Here is a 19,646-nt window from a genome sequence, read left to right as displayed (position 1 = left end):
TCGGGTACAAAGGTAGTCTTTGTGGCCAGAGGTCAGGGGCTCTCCGTTCTTTTGAGGGAGCAGCCTCAAGAGGTGGGCAGAATTAGAAGGGGTGGGGCTCCGTAGCTGGTATTTTTACATGGGAGAAGAAATTAGAAACCCAAACAGTGTCTAAGAGAGTTTGGGACTGTGGCCATTCTCCCACCTTGAGGTCACTGGGCCAAATGCAACTCTTACTAGTGACCAAAAGAAAACAATGTCATTCACAGGAGTCCAGGCCCCAGGAAATGGGTTTGTGTCCTGTTGCTTTCCTTGCTAAATGAAAACACATCGTGAAAGCCAATTTAGTTTCAGTGAGGTGGCTGGAAAGGCCGTGGCTTCCATAACAGACTGCAGAAGACGGTTCTCCACCCAGGCCTGGGCCCTCGCTCCAGATAGATTTCTATCTGGCCTGGCCTCTCTCGGCTGGGGTGGGGACTCTAAGCTGTGTTCTCTGAGCACCTGCCATTTCCCGTTGCACACCTGGGGCTTCTCTATAGGATGGTACTCATGACTGCTGTAGGTCCAGATGAAATACTTAGTTCCAATAGTGAAATTTGGTGTCAGACAGAGCAAAAGAGAAACTTGAAACCCGGAGAACTGGCTGGACAGGGTAGGAGTGGATCTAGAAGAAGATGGGCTTGGTCAGCCATGGAGGACAATCTTGGGGACTGCTCTGGCATGTCTTTTTGCTTGTCCTTTTGTTAAGCCCCCAGCTTCTCTGAGCCCCAGTTTCTTTATCTATAAAACTTGGCTACCAGTTATATGATTATCCACAGGAGGCTCCCTAATTGAACAGGCCATAAGAACCACGAAATCATGCTTTTTGATGATTTCAGCACCTGTGTTTAAAGAAAGACATGAACTTAAGAGACCTGGGTTCGACTCAGGTGGCTGCTTTAGAGACTTCGTGACTTGGAGAATGGGGGGGGGGGGGTTCTTAGGAGACCGGGAGCAAGTCACCATGGACACAATAGTGTTGACTCTCAGGTGGACCATCCGAAGTGGAGATGTGAAAAGGATACAGGAAGGGAGACCGGTAAATATCTCCTCCTTTGCCACACCCCTTTCCACCCACACAGCTCTATGGTCCCAGTCGAGCTGAAGATGGCTTAAGGAAGCTCCACCTTGATGGAGCCTAACCTCTCAAATATACCTGCCTCCATTAAGTAGACTTCAGCAATCAGTTCCCCACGGCTGCTGTTGCCAAGGACGGCGCTAGCAGCATCAGGGTTCAGATAAACAACAGTTTCTTCACACCGGCGACTTTGCAGCTTTGTTTTCCGTCAGCCACGGTTTGCTACCCTGCAACTTGCTGCTTTGGAGTTGAGAGTCACCTGGGACTCAACTCATCAGAAGAGTCCAATTGCCTCTGTCTGGTTTGAAACCCAGAGGCGGTATGCCAGCTGGGGCTGAGCAAGGAGGAGGCCCCCTCCCCTGCTCTTCTGGAAGACTTTTCTGCAGACAACTGGCAATGGAAAAGGTCATCTTGGTACCAGTGGGACACAGTGGTTGGCTGGGCAGAGTTCTCAGCTGTCTTAACTTGATGTGGCAGCAAGCTTACAAGGAAAGGCTGGCCCGAGCGTGGCATTCGGGTGTGTGGGAAACTGATGTCCTCTGATTCTAATGTTGTGTTGTCTACAGATCTGTATGTATGAGCTGACAGTAGGTTGTTGAAGACAGGGGATAGAGGAGCCCGGATTTTTACTGTTGTTCCTGTGGCTCTTTGCAGAATCCAGGCTATATTGTGTGTGTGTGTGTGTGTGTGTGTGTGTGTGTTTTGCATGTGTGCTTGGATGTGCTTGCCCATGAGACAGAGAAAGAGAGTGTGTATATGTGCATTATGCATGTGTGCATGTGTGTGGTTGCCCATGAGAGAGAGAGAGAGAAAGAGAGAGAGGAATCTGTGCATGTGTGTGCTTGCCCATGAGAGAGAAAAAGAGTGTGTATATGTGCATTATGCATGTGTGCATTGTGCATGTGTGCATGTGTGTGCTTGCCCGTGTGTGTGTGTGAGAGAGAGAAAGAGAGAGAGAGATAGAGATAGAGAGAGAGAGAGAGAGAGAGAGAGAGAGAGAGGCATCTGTGCATGTGCTTGTCCATGAGGGGTGTGTAGGCCATTGGTTGATGTGGGGATGTCCTCCTCAATCCCTTCTCTAACTTCTTTTTCTAGACAGGTTCTTTTGCTGACCCACCTATTCCTACCTTACCCCCAGTGCTAGGGCTACACCACCATGCCTGCCTTTCTGTGTGGGTGCTAGGACCTCATTCTTGTACAGCACTTGATGACCCCACTGACCCCTAGTCCCAGATGTACACCTGATTGCAAGTTAAGTCTCTGATAAATTCTATCACAAGATAGAACTAGGAAGGAAAGAAAAGCAGTGATTATAATTTAGTAATTACATCTGTCATCTGTTAGCTCACAGGCCGGACTCTTCTTGTGGTCTCTAATAACCACCACCTTCCCCCGTGATGACAGTTTTATTAGTGCCTCAGCTTCACAGGTGAGAAACCCTTTGCACAGACAAATTAAGTCACCTGCCCATGGTTTCCAAGTAGAGTAGAGTCCGTCTAAGCTGTCCAATTGCAGAGCTCAGTCCTTAATCACTGTGTTCTATCTTCCGGTACGATGCAACATGGATCTGGGGCAGAAGGAAGCCTGGAGGCTTGCTGTTGGGTAGGCAGAGTGACCAAGAGAAGAGACAGGGATCTTCATTCATATTTAAAAACAGTATTTATTATCATTGTGTATGTGTGTGTTGTGTGCATGTGTGTTATGTGCATGTGTGTATTGTGTGCATGTGTGTGCTGTGTGCATATGTATTGAGTGTGTTGTGTATGTATTGTATGTGTGTGTTATGTGTATGACATGTGTATGTGTGTGTGGTGTGTGTATTGTGAATATGTGATGTGTGTAACGTGTGTATGTTTATGTATGTGTGTGTGTGGTATGCAGATGCTTGAATGTCATGGTGCACATACGGAGGTGAAAGGATAGTGATGTGGAGTTAAAGCTCTCTCCTTTAAGTTTTTCATAGGTTCCAGGGATTAAGGTCAAATTGCTAGGCTCTCCCCACAAGGCCTTTACCTGCTGACACCCTGCAACCCTTACCCCAACTTTGCAAAGTCTTGCAGCTGTTCTTTGCAGCATTTTTCTAACCTAAAAAAAAATGAGGGGTCTGGGGGATGTCTCAGTCACTGAAGTGCTTGCCAGGAAAGCCCGAGAAGCTGAGCTGGACCTCCAGCACTCGCGTGAGAAAGCCAGCATGATGATGGGTACCCGTAATCCCAGTGCTGAAGAGCTGAGGCAGGATGATGCCTGGAAGTTAGTGGGCATCCACTCTAGCTGAATCAGTTCCAATGAATGAATGAATGAATGAATGAATACAAGTCAAGGAAAACACTGAGGTCAACCTCTGGCCTCATGCGCATGTCCACACATGTGTACTTTCACGCACAGAACCATGTGCACACTCAAGTGAGCTCTGCCTACTTTAAAGGGAGTATGAAGTCATTTACGTTCACAAGGGTAGTTATGCATGGAGCTATAGAAACACAGGCACTATGGCAAGCACCTGGCGGGAGGATCCTCTGGCTGTGCCTGGGCCGGATGACTTCTTCCCTCCTTGTTGTTTGATCAGCAATGGCCTTTTGTGAGTCTTCTTGTCTGTAAGATGTGAATCCTTTCTGAAAAACTTGCCACCTTGTGCCTTTAATCTCTCCGGATTATGCAGTATCACTGCTGTTCGGGAGACAGGGAAAGGGATGGTCTAAGTGCCTGTCCTTGGCAGGGAGGGGTCAGTGGCAAGCAGGTGGGGGTCGCAGGTGGACAGAGAAGCAGAAGAGACCAAAGGTCCCAGCTGGTCAGGCTGTGTACAGATGCGTCACAAGGTGTGAAATTAAAGCTCAAAGTGACAGTAAAACTAAGGACACCGTGGAAAGTCAAGGAGTTCGTGTTCGTTAACCCTCTGTGCCCCAGGACTTCTTATCTTTTGCTTCAGCAGAGGCCCCATGTGTTGATTAAATACAGCCGTTCGTCATTTGTGAGCAAGTTCCCATCAGCAGGAAGAGGTGGCAGTTGGGAGGAGAGATGGGTAACGGTACCCCCTCAAATCCTATCGCAGATAGCCTGCTCCAAAAGGCTCTGTGGAGGTGTGGGGTCCCCCCTCAATAAAAATGCACTAGGCAGACGCGAAAGCTTGAACTCGGATGTTAATAGCGCATCCGTTTTATCTTTCATTTTCCCTTTCATAACTTCATCATGGGGGAAAAAAATCCCATCAAAGACATGAATCTGATTTTCAGTTTAAAACATCCAGTTCAGACATCAAAAACCGGCCTGAGTACAATTAATCCCTGCTCAAACTGGAAACCAGTCGGATCAACAGCCCTCTTGGTGGCCTGCGCCTTTACAGTTGCCTGGATCCCCAGCCCTTGTGAAAGGCGGTTGCGTCGTCAGCGCAGTCTAAGGAGTAATGTGCCCCCTGCCAGACCCAGGCTAGGAAGCTGTTGCTTCACGAGAGACCGCCCGGCTCCATAATGGACTGGTGCTCTCCGCTATAATATTCCGAGTGCGTGCGGCGCAGCTCACGCACTCGTAACTGCTGCCTGGTGGCATTTAGGTTTATGCTTGAAATTTATCTTTAATTTTTACAGTGGTCTCCTTAACCGTGTATATTACTCCCTTCTTCAAACAATCTGTCTTGCGACTGCGCTTTCTCTCGAAACCAAAGCGTAATTAAATATTAAATTAATATTTCATTTGAAATTAAATATCAAAGGCTTCCGTCTAATCTTTCTCTTGTGCATTTTTGGTTCCCCCGTGTTCTTGCTCCTGTGTCCACAAAGGCAGGTGCCACCTCTGAGTAATTCACTCTGCTTTTGTCTTTATTCCTTTTATTCGGGCTTTCTTTTTTTTTTTAATTCCTGTTGCTCCGTGTTTGCTACACTGACTCAAACAGCCATGAGAGGAGATTTCACTGTGTCTTCAAGTTTAAGGGCAGCACAACTCAACAGCTTATGACTGAGGGGTCCTAAATCTTATTTCTCAGAGCATGTCACTAACTCAGATAAATGAGATCCTCAGAGCCATAAGCTGCATGGGGACTTTGAGAGCAGCAAGTGCACCCATGTGCAGAGAAATCTCCCAAAGTCTCTCCTGGCCAAGCAGCAGGGTGAAGATGGTGTCACTGGTCACTGCTGATATCGAAAGCAGATTCCGTGATAGAGTTAGTTTTGGAAAAACCTATCTCTTCCATGGTAGAGTTAGATGTGGAAAACCTGTCTCAGGAGCATCAGCGTTCTGGATTAACACAGTCTGAGTATCCGTAATCTAAAAATTTGAAATTGAAAGTGTTCCAAAACCCTAAATGTTTTGTGCATGGACACGATGCTGTGAGTGGAAATTTCCACACCTGAGATCCCATTATGGATCCCAGTCAAAATGCAGGTGTGATTAAAAACGCTGGATAAAACCTTACTTTCGCACTACATATCATAATATGTATAAAATGCAAAAAGTTCATGACATATGTAGTCTCATCTCAAGCTATTTAATTATAAATGTGCAAAAATTTCAAAATAAAAATTCAAAATCTGAAATACTTTCAGCTCCAAGCATTTCAGATAAGGCATATTCGACCCATATAATTTTGACTGTTCAACATATTCAGACATTTAACAGGTTAACATTTGTTAAGAGGTTGGGAACAGGGAGAATCCACATGATGGAAGGCAGACTTCACTGGGATCAACAGGTAGGGTCAAGGGACCTTGAAGGCGTGGACACTGTGAAGGAAGGGAAAAAGGAGAAGTCCTAAGGTGGCATCAGGCCACTTTCCTCAAGACTTTTGAAGTTCCCCCAAAGCTGGGCTGTCCACCTTTCTTCCTGCTCTGCTAGGCAAGTCACTCTCTGGGACCAAGGCAAAGGTCAGAGATGCTCAATGAGTCCTTCCTTTCTGTACATCCCAAGATGACCCATCTTCATATCCAGTGTTTGTCTTGCAGCCAGGTCACATATAGTCTAGTTTTCTTTGGCTTTGTGTTTTTGGAACAAATAGCAAGATTTTTTTTCAAGTGTTTTCTTTATTCTTGGAGGGAGTTGGGATTTGGAACTGGGGCCGTGAGGTCCTCTGATTCTGGGGGCTGTCCCCCTCTGTGTACCATGGGCTCTGTGAGCATCTTATCTAAGGCAAGAGCATTCTCTGCAGATATAGATGTGGGCACACAGCTAAGTACAGAACTTTTGCCTTCCATCGCCTTTCCACACTCATAGGCTGTGTATGATTCTCGGATCCGTGGGCAGACTCCCTGCTGAGTGAAAGTCAGGCCAGGACCGTGATTCACCAAGGACCCTGAGTGGCAGACAGACTGGCCACTCAGATCCCTCCCTCATCTAGCACCCTTTTCTCTCCTCAGTTCTTACAGCTCCACAAATAACTTCTGTCATGCCATCTTTGGGTTTACACTCTTACTGGTCAAGGCACAAGTGATTTCTCTTTTTAAAAGACTTACTTTTATTTTTAGATGTGTGTATATTGGTGTGCCCATGAGAATATGTGGGTACCCACTGAGGTCAGGGGAGGATGTGAGATCCCCTGGAGCTAGAATTACAGGTGGTTGCGAGCTGCCTGGTGTGGGTGCTGGGAACTAAACTCTGGTCCTCTGGAAGAACAGGAAGTGTTTTTAACCACTAAGCTGTCTCTCGAGCCCCAGGAATGACTTACTGTAGTGTTAATGTTCTGTTGAGGAGTTCTTTCCAGAAAACCAAGAAACAATACTTTGTTCATGTTCATCAGTGCTGTTGGATTGGGGGGAAGCAGAAGTAGAATAAAGTTGGGGAAAGTCTGATCTGATACTTATCCCTTTTCTGAAGATATGAAAATATAAAAATCATATAGGATATATGTATGTCATCAGTCCTTTGGGAGAATTAGTCTTGAGCACTAGCCAGCTTCCTGTTTGTTTATGAGTGGTTCCCACATAGATATTTTTAGTTAAATACTATTTACTTAAAAAGAAACCTTTGCGCACATTTCTTAAAGTTTGTACCTCTTTGTTGGGCCCAAGATGTGTAAGGAAACTCATATATTATACTCTCAGTCAAAATGAGAAATGACAGGGAAGATCCAGGCTCTCAGGAGATGTGTTATGAAATCTCAAGGTATTGATGAAAGTTTTTCATGGCTGATCCAAATGGGATTTAGACTCTGTGGCAGTTGAATTGTGTGTTATTAAACTCCTTAAGCAAACCCGAAGGATTCCCAGTGGAGGATTAAGACATTCTATGTATAGCAAAGGCGGAATTCTCATGTCGGAGTCTTCTCTATTGAATCCCCCCTTGATTAGCGTCTGTAATATTTAACTTCATGCCATGCTGTAATTATTTAATAAAAGGTAAATATGAATTATACTTCAGTGGGGGATATGACCTTTTACCTTAATGTTATATTCTAAGGAAAGGCATAGGTAAACAGAGCCTATAGGCTGAAGCATATTTTTATTTGACTCTATTCTTGTCTTGCCAGCACATCTCTGTGTCCCTGTCAGCCAGAGCATTGGCAGAGCTTCACAGTGTCCCACACCCTATGTGGTAGGGGAGGTCGTAAATTTACAGGGATAATTTAATGACCTGCTAGGTCCTTCGAGACAATCTTGGTGCTGGTCTTGGGCACCTCATTAGCTAATTGAGATTTGCTTGGCTCACCTCAGGACCCCAAAGCCAGGGAACACCCAGGGAGGTGGAGAGAAAGAGTGTGAAGGGGAGCATGGGGTTCTAGGTAGAGCCGGAGGAGCTGGTTTGGAACCAAAGTAGATGCTGTCAAACTCAGCCTTGCAGTATGGAAATCTGAGGTGGTCCGATGCTTTTACTAATGGTTTGGTGTCTGCAAAAAGACCGAATGGATTTGATTTCATGATTTCGATTTCAGTGTGCACTGGATTCAATGAGACTGTGGATCCTTCTGTCTGGTGGTTTTCAGCCTGTTAGGGAAAACAATGGGGACAAAAGTGTGCTAAACCCTATTCAAGAAATTGTTGCATGTGCTAATCAGAGAACTCAGATTCTAGCGGGAAGACTGAGGAGAAAGGCTAGTGGCGGGAGGCTCGGGTGGCAGGATGCCACACTGCTCTCCTGTGAGGAAGTGTGAGCTTGCCCCAGTGCTTGAATATACCTGGTATAGAAAGGCGAGGCGGGCAGGAAGAAAGACCGGAAGTCAGCCTTCTTACCCTTCCCTTCCACGTGCCTCCTGCGCTTTATGAGTGCACGTGTGTCTATAACTTCAGTTTTCTCCGAGTAAGATGATCGGCGTGTTGTCTAAGCAGCAGTGCAGAGCTCACATGAGATGAAGCCGTGGTTAATTCTGAGGATTTCAATGGGAGTCTGTTTGCCCCGCAGCATCAGGCAGCTGTTGTGTCTGCTGGTTGATACCAAATGGTGCCGCTTTTTCACTCTTGGTGGCTGCAAAGTCAGGTGGCCCAGGCAGGCTCCTCAGCCATCTGTGGTCCTTTCCTTGAAGCTGGGGATGAAGCACAGGATGCAGACGGTGGGACGCTGCGCTTGCCTGGCAGAAAAAGTTAAGAGTACGTGTTTGGGAGTTCGAGAAGCCAGCATTCAGATCCAGGACAGGGACAGAACCCATAGGGTGGCAGCGAGGGTTAAGGGGCTAAATGCGGGAAAAGGACTTTGCCAAATGTTCCCCTTGTAGTGACCCTTCATTGTGTTCTGATAGTGGCAAGAGCAATTGCCACCATTGCATAATCCAGCCAGTGGCCGACCATCTGTGAACCAGGCTTCTACAACGGTTGGCACTATAAGGTTAAGTGGGAAAACTTTCACAGGATGATCTCAGCTCTGCATCTAGCTCTTCTTATCTGTGCTCTGGATAAGAAGGAGCTCTGAGTACAAGTCTATCATACACCTTCCACCCCAAAATATGTGGGGGACACTTTTAGAAAAAAGAAAGAAAATCACAGACGTAGTAGATTCGTTATTTTCCTCATTGCCAGGACAAAGCACCTTGCAAAAGCAACTTAAAGAAGGACGAATTTATGTAGGCTCAGAGTTTGTGGGTACAGTTCCTCAAAGCAGGGGCGGTGCAGAGGTAAGAATGGGAGACAAAAGGGTCCCTTGTCTCTACAATCAGGATGTAGAAATGAACACCAGAACTCAGCTCACTTTCTTCTTTTACTTCAGCTTGAGACTCCAGCCCCTGGGATGGTGATACCCACATGCTGGGTAGGTTTCCTCTCTTTCAGGAAATACCCTCATAGACATACCCAGGAGTGTGTCTCCTAGGTGACTCACAGCTGGCAATCAAGATGAACTATTATTGCCTATGCTGTTACTGCCTGGAGCTAGGCTAATGCTGTTAACACGATGAGGACTTTGTGCCATGTGCTAGTATGTGTAGGGTTGCTTTGGAGGATGTGTGAAAGCTGGGCTTGAGTTTCTTTTGGAAAATAATAGAAATAGAACAAGGGTTGGAGAAATGGTTCAGTAGTTAAGCACATGTGCTGCTCTTGCAGAGGACCTGAGTTCGATTCCTGGCAGCTTACAACCATCTGTAAGTAAAGCTCTAGGAAGACCTGCCACCTCTGGCCTCTGTGAGCACCTGTGCTCAGTGCACACACTCATATACACAAATGCGCATTCGCCGCATGCACACACACACACAAACATGCACACACGCACACACATGCATGGTTCATTAAACAAGACAGCAAAGCATTACCAGCTGGTCTTATTAATCAATGAGCTGCAGGTTTAGTGAGAGATCTTTTCTTGAAAACTAAGGTGGAGCGTAACAGAAGATAATAAAAATTCTGGCCTCCACCTGAATACAATCACACATACACACACGTACATATACCACACACACATAGTATACAGCCACACACACAAACACATGTATATATACCATACCACATACACACATATACTGTCATATACAAAACGCATGTATGAATACCATATACACATGGACATATACCATCACACATACACATGTACACATAAGTTTAGCACACATACGTACATATACCACACACCCACACACACCTACCATAATATGTAATCATATTAAATACTTTGCCACTTGGACAAATTGCATAACAAAAGCGATTTAAAAGAGGAGGGATTTATTTTGACTGTGGATTCAGAGTCCACCACGGCAGGGAGGGATGCTCATCCTGTATTGCTAGGAGTGGGAGGCATCAGGCAGGAAGCAGACATGGATGTCCCCTTCAAGTCTCTCCCCAGTGACCAGCATCCTAGGCCATTGTCCCACAGGTCCAACAACCTGCCAAAACAGAGCACCAGCTAGGGACTAGGTGTTCAAATGTGAGAGTCTTCAGAGGTCACTTCACACTCAAACCATAATAAAGTGTTCTTGAGTAAAAGAGAAAAATAAATTAATTTCTATTAGGACAGAGAACGGGCCAGGCGGTGGTGGTACATGCTTTTAATCCCAGCACTTGGGTGGCAGAAGCAGGCAGATCTCCAGGTTCAGGGTCAGCCTGGTTACAGAGTGAGTTCCAGGACGCAGAGAAATCCTGTCTCAAAAAGCCAAACTGAAAAAAAAAAAAAAAAAGAAAAAAAGAAAAAGGAAAGTGGAAAGTATCAAGCACCTCACAAAAAAGTAGAAATTAAAATGGTAGCAATGTAAGAAAAAAAATTCACTAATCTCACTGATGAATAAAGAATTATCAGTTGAAATTAAAAAAAATAATTATAAGTTGAAATAATTACATGCATAGTGGGAGGGAGTATAAATTTGCATATTCTTCCAGGGAGTGATTTGATAGTATGTGTGAAAAGCCTTAAATATAAATCATAATTTTTGGTCCAGTAATTCTAATTTTTGGCATTTTCTTATGGAAGTAATTAAAGTTATGCACAAATGATAATTATTGCTTTGGTTTTTATAATCGTGAGAAATTAGGTTCACATTAAATGCCCAAATTAGGAAGCCATTTAAATAAATTATAGACCATGCCGTGGAAAATATGCAGGCATTTAAAATATTGTTATAAAAGAATCCTTAGCCAGCAGAGGGGAAGCTCATGGCACACAGTATTACTAGGTGAGTGGAAGTAGGTGATGTCACAGGATAAATCAACTTTCTCAGAGGAATTTTAAGTACCTGTGTTTAAATCTGGAAGGATATAAGCCAAGGTGATAATCCTGGACATCCCATTTTCTGTCACCCAAATGGAAATACTTGAATTATTTTCTTTATTAAAACAGGAGTAGAATTTTATTGTACAAAATTCAGCTAGTACAAAGAAGTAGAAAGTGAAAATACTCCATCCTATTCCATTAATTCAACGTTTAAAAATATACTTTAGTTAATTCTTTAAGAATTTCTTACAATGTATTTGGATTATGTTCACCCCCACCCCATTGTTCCCCCAACGTCTCCCACATTCTCTCCCTACCTCCCCACCACCTCTCAGCTTCTTGTCCTTTTCTCTTTAAAATAACCCGCTGGATCCAACCTGTGCTGTCTGAATATGCACAGGTGTGGGGCCTTACGCTGGCGCGTGGTTGACCTGCCAGGAACCACACTCTTAAAGAAGTCACCATCTGTCTATAGCTCCTCAGCTAGGGGGTGGGGTGAGGGCTTGTGAGTACTTCCCTCCACCGTGTTGACCAGCGTGATGTTCTTGGCTGGAAAACACAGCTGCTGAGAGTGTATGAGTAAATGATCCCACTGTGTCCAGGAAACACTGGCTCTTACGATCCTTCTGCTACCTTTTCCTCTGTAGTTCCTGAGCCTTACAGGGAAGACTCAAGATAAAGACATCCCATTTGCAGACAAACCCTTACCCTCTATGCTTTGACTGGTGCTTCAGCCACCGTACCAAGAAGCTTCTCCGATAAGAACTGAGAGCTGTATTACTCTAGGGATAGAGGAATAAGGATTTAGAGGACAATTTGATAGAATGTCAGTTTAGCCAAACCATGGTATAAAAAAGTAGTAGGCTTATTCCAAGGCCAAGAGCATCCCAACTATGTGTTGTTGGCCAGATAACAGCATCAAGCATGTGTTTTCTATAGCAGAATAGACCAGAAATAGAAAGTGGTTGGTGACCCTTACAACATTCTTGCCACTATTGTACCCAGTGGCCTGTCTTCCACTCTGGTTATTCCTATAGTTCACAGGTTTCACAGATGGGCAAGACTGTTGATCACTTCCTCCTCACCGTCCCCCAACCAGACTACATACACCTTCAATGCTATGAAGCTAGCCAACAGGGAGGAAGCATCCCAACTTGCCTTCTCCTTGACCTATTACCAAAGTCTGTGGTGTCCTGAGCAATAGGGTCTTACCATCAAATTCTGGTGGGCCACTGAGAGCAAGGCAATAACCTGTATTGTTTGGGGTATCTAAGCCTGGTCGTTTCTGAAGTGGTGGGTTTATGTGTGATTTTATTTTTTTCAAAGTAATTAACGGTTTATAATTTTTTATAAAAGAAAGGGTATCATTTGGTAGCATAGTAACAACAGGTGTTTATAAAATATGTATGGAAAGAGGAAAATTTAAAAATATGCTCCCCTGTGTTTGCTGTTGCCTAACAAGAGTGCGAGAAATTATTATTTTATGTTTTATATTTTTTGCCTTTGCTTTGGTCATGTATTAATTTTAAAATCTTAAAGTTTCAACAGAAGGAAGGAAGGAGGAAGGAAGATAAGGGACCGACTCTGGAGGACTCTTTAAATTAGGAGAAATGCCACGTTACAACATCCCATCACTCACTGACTTGTGTTATAGTTAACAAGTTAAATGTCTATCCTAAGCCAGGCTCTGTTGTTAGTCATGTGACTCCATTGTGAGGCAAAATAAATGCAGCTCCCCTGAGCCTGTGTGGAGGGCCTGACCCTCTGGGAAAGTAAGAGAAGTCTCACATAATTGCAAATTAAGAAAAGTGTAGTTTGCATTAGAATAGTGTCCTTGAGAGTAACATCAAACATAAATGCAAATATTTAAGAGAATGGTTAAGAAAAGGGAATATTAGAAGGGTAAATAGATGAGAATATTTACTTGGGAAAGAGAAGCAGTGAAGGAGATAAAGGAAAATGATGCAGAAGTTCATTGTCTTTCTAAGACTGAAGTCTAGTTGGGCTGGGGCGTGGCTAAGTGGTAAAGTTCTTGCCTGACATGCACAAGGCCCTGGGTTCAACCCCCTAGGATTGAAAAAGAAAGATGAGAAGGAGATAAATGAAGGAAGGAAAGGAGGGAGGGAAGGAAAGGAAGAAAGGAGATGAAGGGGAGAGGAAAACGAAGGAAAGAGAGGAAGGAGAGAGGGAAAGCAGAGAGGAAGGAAGGAGAGAAGAAGGGAGGAAGGGAAGAATTAAAGAAGGGTGGAAGACAGAAGTTAATTGGCACATGACTGGCTGTGTCTGGCACATGGCTGGCTCTGATGACGTGAGCACAAGTGGATTTAAGGGAGCTGTGTTTAAGGCAGAGACGTTGAAACTTGGACTTGTCATTTTAATGATAAATGGAGACTTACTACAAATTCCAAACTTCTGTGTGAATTAAGCAGTGTCAACAACACAATCCCCTAGCTGGTTTAGCACCATGTATTAAGTCTTAGAAAGCATCAAAACTCTTCTAATACCCGTGAAGGATTTCATAGAAGAACTTTCTAGTCCAGATGTGTACTCAAAGAAACAACGGCTTTGTCTTTCAGCTTTAAATGAACCCACCATAGACTATGGCTTCCAGAGACTGCAGAAAGTCATCCCAAGGCACCCAGGGGACCCCGAGAGGTTAGCCAAGGTAAGACTGGCTGCTGGGAACTGACACATGAACATCTTTTGGTAGACACTCAGCAAATTCAGACAAAACCATTTGAAATCAAAATCATTCGAGTCCCATTAAAATTAACTAAGCCTTGAAACTGGCTATGCTTTAGATAACAATATGAACATAAGGTTTCTGCTAATTTCGAAATACATTATGTTTAATATCTTACAGAATGTGAAACCTGAAAGTTTGGTCCCATAAAACAGACATGCTACAAGAATAGCCAGCTTATAAAACACTGCCAACTGTGTAAAGACAAATATTTGCACCCTTGCTTAAAAGTGTGAGTTTAAGCAGGATTTTTATTTAGCACTAACTGCTGCGAATCGTCAATCTACAGGCAACCATTCATGGAAGGCCTACTGTGTATATAAGAATTTAATGATGATAAAGTGACCCCTTTCAATGAATGGGATCATTTGTGAATGAACTTGTTCAGAAAATGTCACCTTAAACCTGGCTTGTGACATCATCATTCTTTACCTAGAAATAAGCCCGTTTAGTGATTCCATTTGACTAAAGAGAAACTGCCAATTTTTCACATTTATATTTGTGCTTCCAACATGCAGTTTATGGAATGACATGTTTTTTTATTCTATATTCGGATAAAAAGCCAAATGTCAGTGAGTTCAACAACATACCCTTCTTTTCCTCCCGGAAATACTCAGCCCCATGAAGTCAGATGATACCTGGACAGCTGTTGAGTAACAATTTAAAACGTCATAAATAAAACATAATACAGAATGACAATAAGAAAATCCCCACAAAAAACAGGAGGTGGGAAAGGGAGAAGGGGATGGGGGACAATTAGTGATTGCTAATTCTTTCTGGTTAAGATGAACAAGAGGAAATACTATCGAAAGAATTCATCTTTATCAGAATAAAATTTTGAGTAGGTATTGGCAAGGGAATTTCAGTGCTTTGTCAACTCCTTGGCAAGCAACTGAAGTCAGGTCTGTCAATCACTTAAAGACTATTTGATTAATTAAGAGTACCAGGATTTTTAAGTACAGTGACCTCAAAGTTGCTTTCAATAGAATAGACAAGACTACCAGTTTTAACTGACTTTGGCCTCGGTTTGGTGGGTGTTTTGAGTAGCATAAATCATTGTGGAGCCACTCTATAGTGGTGCGTTTCTACAATTATCATTCTGTAGAATCTATAAATGTGATTATATCCTATTCATCAAACCCAATATCAAGCCCAAACTTCCTGGTCATTACATTTGTAGGCTATATATGGACTTTCTGTTTTCATCTATAAGTTTCCGGTTTGTCATCGGGACTTTGTCTTTGATTGCACCCACCCCGTCTTTTCTTCCTCAGGAAATGCTATTGAAAAGAGCGGCGGACCTAGTGGAAGCCCTCTACGGCACACCCCACAATAACCAGGTTAGATACGTGTGTCTGACACTCTGTTGCGTTTGACTTTTGATTCTGGATACAGTGCTCACCCCAACGTGCCTTTCTGTAGGACATCATTTTAAAGCGTGCAGCAGACATTGCAGAAGCCCTGTACAGTGTCCCCAGGAACCCCAGTCAGATTCCAGCTCTCTCCAGCTCCCCAGCTCACAGTGGCATGATGGGGATCAACTCTTATGGCAGCCAGCTCGGAGTCAGCATCTCAGAGTCCACACAAGGAAATAACCAAGGTACTAACTACCCTTCTGAACCTCAGAATCCAAATAGGGCTTCTCCATCAAAGGCCACTTCTGCGGGGATAGGAGGAGTTAGAGGGCACATCGTAAACCATCCAATGGGGGTACGTTCCTAGGTAAACCCCACTATTAGAGGTGGGTTACTTAACCGTTTCAGGTAGACGCTTATTAGAGTCTGAGCTTTCTGGAAACTAGATAGATTTCTTTGGCCAGAAGTTGTAAAGTTGATTATCATAAGTTTCAAAGAGTTTAAGCATATGGAAATGAGGCTTACAGCTATTCATTGAATTCATTTTGTAATGATGCTATGTGATAATGAGATTGAATGACAGAGTGAGCTGATGGCACCATTGATGTTCAGTCCATGCAACTCTTGATAAACAAGAGCATTGGTTCAGTTTTAGTTGGTAATTTCTATTGTACATTTTCTCATATATTTTATACCTGAAGTCTACCATATGAAGATTTGTTACAGTGAGGTTGATGTCATTAAGAGACCCATCTAAGTCTGTCATAAACAGTTCTGTGAGAAAAATAATTTTTCCAAATAATGCCCTTAATCTTATATATTTGTTTCTAATTTTATTCATCCATTATGGTCTATATATTAAATTATGTTTCATTTGATAATTTAGACTGTTTTATAATCTGTTTTGTGTTTGTTTATTGGTGTTGGTTTAAATTTTTTGAGGCTCAGATAAGTAGTAGTCATGTAGTCCAGGCTGGCCTTAAACTCACTATGCAGTCCAGGTTAGCTTTAAATTTGTAGCAATTCTTCTGCCTCAGAATCTCTAGTGCTGTGATTATAAAGGTGAGCTCTCATGCCCAGCATTCTTTATAAAAAATTTATATATATATATATATATATATATATATATAGAGAGAGAGAGAGAGAGAGAGAGAGAGAGAAAGGTATGTGTATGTATGTAATATATGTGATGTATGTATATATACACACGGCACACATATATAGACTGTATATAACTATATAATCCATCTACAAATATTTCAGTGCTGAGAACTGAACCCAGGGCCTTGCCTATGCTAGGCAAGTGCTCTACCATTGAGCTGCATTACCAAATCTAATCACTTTTAGACATTGTTATCCCCAGAGTTTCTCTGAGGACAAGAGAGCAGCTGACTCTGCGCCAGGCTCTCAGAGTCCTGACAAACTCTTCACCCTTCATGTCGCACATGGCCTCGATGTCTGTCCTTGAGTGCTGACAACTGAGAGTCCTGGATCGACATAACACAATTCACTGAGCTCGTCAGTGCTTTCTGACTGAAAACACTCCCCAGCCCATCCAGAGGATTGTGAGGCCTTTGAAGTACCATTTCCAAACTGCCCAGCAGAACACACACGGCCCCAGAAACGTTGCTAGGACACCCTGCTCCACCCCCAGGGAAGATCACATGGTGTGTTACATTTGCAAAATACTAGATTGGCAAGTTTTGAGCAGGGTATTAATTCCTTGGGTCCTTTGTTTGACCATCTTCAAAAAAAATGCTTCGGTGCACAGCATCTGCCCACCTTGGTTTGGCCACTGAATGATGTTCTCAGTGATGGCCATTAGTATCTTGTAGAACTCCAATGTCCGTGGCCAGTGAGCTTATGAGCTACATAGAGAGGGCCGGGCACTAGAGACACCAAGGGGAGAGAGCTGGTTATGGCCTGGCAGTGCACAGCTGTAGTCCCAGCACTCTGGAAGTGCAGCAGCAAGAGGGTCAATACTTCTGAGTCTGTCTGGGATGCGTGTGCTCCAAGCCAGCCACAGAAGCCTAGTGAGATCCTGTCTCAAAAATCAGATTACAAAATACAGCAAAACAAAACAGCATGAAGCCACATGAATAGAAGGGAGAGGGAGTACCGGAGGTGTGACCTGTGTAGAGCAAAGAAGTTATCAAAAGCTGAGAGCTGGACTAACAACTCGATAAGGGGATTAAGCTCTGGTGTTCTGTACCATGGCCGGGTGACAGGAGTTGACAATGGTTTATCGTGAATTCCAAATAGGCAATAGAAATTTTTGAATGCTTCCAGTACCAGGAAGTAATAAATATTTGAGGGGCTCGATGTGCCAGCCACCCCAGTGTGATCATTACCCATTGCATGCATATGTACAAAAAGGGGAGTGGACAGTGACTACTTGTCAATTAAAAATAAAGTCCTGCAAGCAAGCTGCACTTCCCGCTGTTGCTTGGCAGCAGTGGCATTATGATCTGGATGTGGACGGGCACCAGCCATATTTGGCTCCACGGTGGGTACCGCTTTGTTTACCTGGCCTGTTTCTTCTGTTGTCAAGGATACATTCGCAACACAAGCAGCATCTCCCCGCGGGGATACTCCTCCAGCTCCACGCCTCAGCAATCGAATTACAGCACCTCCAGTAACAGCATGAACGGCTACAGCAATGTTCCTATGGCCAACCTGGGGGTGCCAGGATCGCCAGGATTTCTGAATGGCTCGCCCACAGGCTCCCCATACGGAAGTAAGTGACCTTTGCCATCCTTCTGGCATGGGCACCGTAAGCCTCCCTGCAAGGTCTCACCTGTCAGCCTTTTAGGGGAGAGCTGTGCCCCACATGGTAACGGGAGACGTCTCATTTCTTGATGAAATGCCCTTCCTCTCTTTTGTTCTTTTCCCTTGGCTGGACTTGAACTCCCAGTCTAGGCAAGTCCTCCTGGGGAAGGAAGAGGGATCGAAACGATTCCCTTATACAAAGTACATGTGGCTTGTGGGTGTGGAGGAGAGGAATGGAAATTTCATTTGGGCTAATAGTGAGCCCTTTCACTGAGCATTTTCTTTTCTTAAAAACACCCTTAAATGATTTATTTATTCTTATCTTAGGTGCATTGGCGTTTTACCTGCATGTATGTTTGTATGTATGAGGGTGTCAGATCCCATGGAACTGGAGTCATAGACACATGAGCTTCCATGTGGGTAGTGGGAATCGAACCCAGATCCTCTCGGTAAGAGCAGCCAGTGCTCTCAACCACTGAGCCGCCTCTCCAACCCCTTCACTGGGCATTTTTGCACATGCACTAGCTCATTTCAGCCACATGTTACGGGGAAAACAGTTTGTGGCTGCAGCTACAACTTAGCTACAACACAGCTAGAAGTTAACAGGCCTTGAACTGATGGCATCCCATTCCTGTCACATCCTAATCTGTTATTTTCTTCTATAGTTTCTCACATCCACTCTACATTGGTCACACCTACATTCCATTACCCTCTCTTATCCCCAACCCCTCCCACTAAAGCCTCTCTGCCTTAGAAGTCAGATGGTATTGAGTTTGTTTGTGGACCATTGTATTTACTTTGGATAGCTCGCTTGAGGGAGGGAGAGTTTTTTGATCAAGGGTGACTTGCCAGTGGCTATATTGCTGGGGAACCATTACCCGCCTATAGCTCCTCAGGGAGGAGTGGGACCCTGAACAGGACATCTGTATTGTACTCTGTTTGACTTTGTGACATGACTCAGTCCTCCATTAAGCACCTCCAGAGAGATGCAAGTTGACTGTGTGGAACAGCTTGCTGGATTGGAACAGAGCCTCTTAGACTTAATCTATGGCCTATGCAGCAAAGCCAATGCCTTGGGAAGTTGTGAAAACCCATTTGGGTTGCTTTGGGAGCTCAGCTGGGAACTTACACAATGGTCCCTGGAGCCTGAAAGAGTGTGTGTTTTTCAAACCTACTCAGGGAATACTTGAGGCCAGGGGACATGCCGATGCCGAGAAGCCAAGGGATGGAGCAGAGTGCTCTTGAAACGTTGGCTGCTGTCACAAGCCCTGTGCCTGTCCTCTCTTCACCCAGAGTGGCTCCCTCGTGCCAGAAACAAGGACGTGTCAAGGACAGCACACAGCCCTGTCACTTACCACTCAAGCAGCATGTGTTGGGAGCTATTTCTCACTGCCTTCTGACCCTTGGTTCCTGGGCCCACATCTTCCAGGGTTATTTCTGAGCTATGCTTTTAATATAATCAATATTACTCAGTGTGGTGGGGACACAGGACCAAGCCACCAAACGCAGCACAGACCCTTTCTTCTAGTATAACTAACACGTGTCCTGTGCGTGTTTCTTGTCACATGGCCTAGACTCACTGGAGCAGAGCAGCTTATGGAAATAGGTTGGCTTTGATTGGTTTGTTTTTATTCTACTT

The 19,646-nt window shown here is 44.2% G+C and overlaps 1 protein-coding gene across 1 annotated transcript in view; it reads left to right on the top strand.

Moving 5' to 3' along the window:
• Ebf2 (EBF transcription factor 2) overlaps positions 1-19,646 on the top strand; it is a 194,769-nt gene that overhangs the window by 162,183 nt on the left and 12,940 nt on the right. The window contains exons 11-14 of the mRNA XM_057785942.1: positions 13,717-13,805; positions 15,158-15,223; positions 15,306-15,483; positions 17,790-17,975. Of these exons, the coding sequence (XP_057641925.1) occupies positions 13,717-13,805; positions 15,158-15,223; positions 15,306-15,483; positions 17,790-17,975 (519 nt within the window). The remainder of the gene's footprint in view (positions 1-13,716; positions 13,806-15,157; positions 15,224-15,305; positions 15,484-17,789; positions 17,976-19,646) is intronic.

Source organism: Chionomys nivalis, chromosome 12 (assembly GCF_950005125.1).
Source record: "Chionomys nivalis chromosome 12, mChiNiv1.1, whole genome shotgun sequence".
NCBI lineage: Eukaryota > Metazoa > Chordata > Mammalia > Rodentia > Cricetidae > Chionomys > Chionomys nivalis.
Note: the sequence above shows the minus strand (reverse complement) of the source record. Positions and strands in the feature narration are given on the sequence as shown.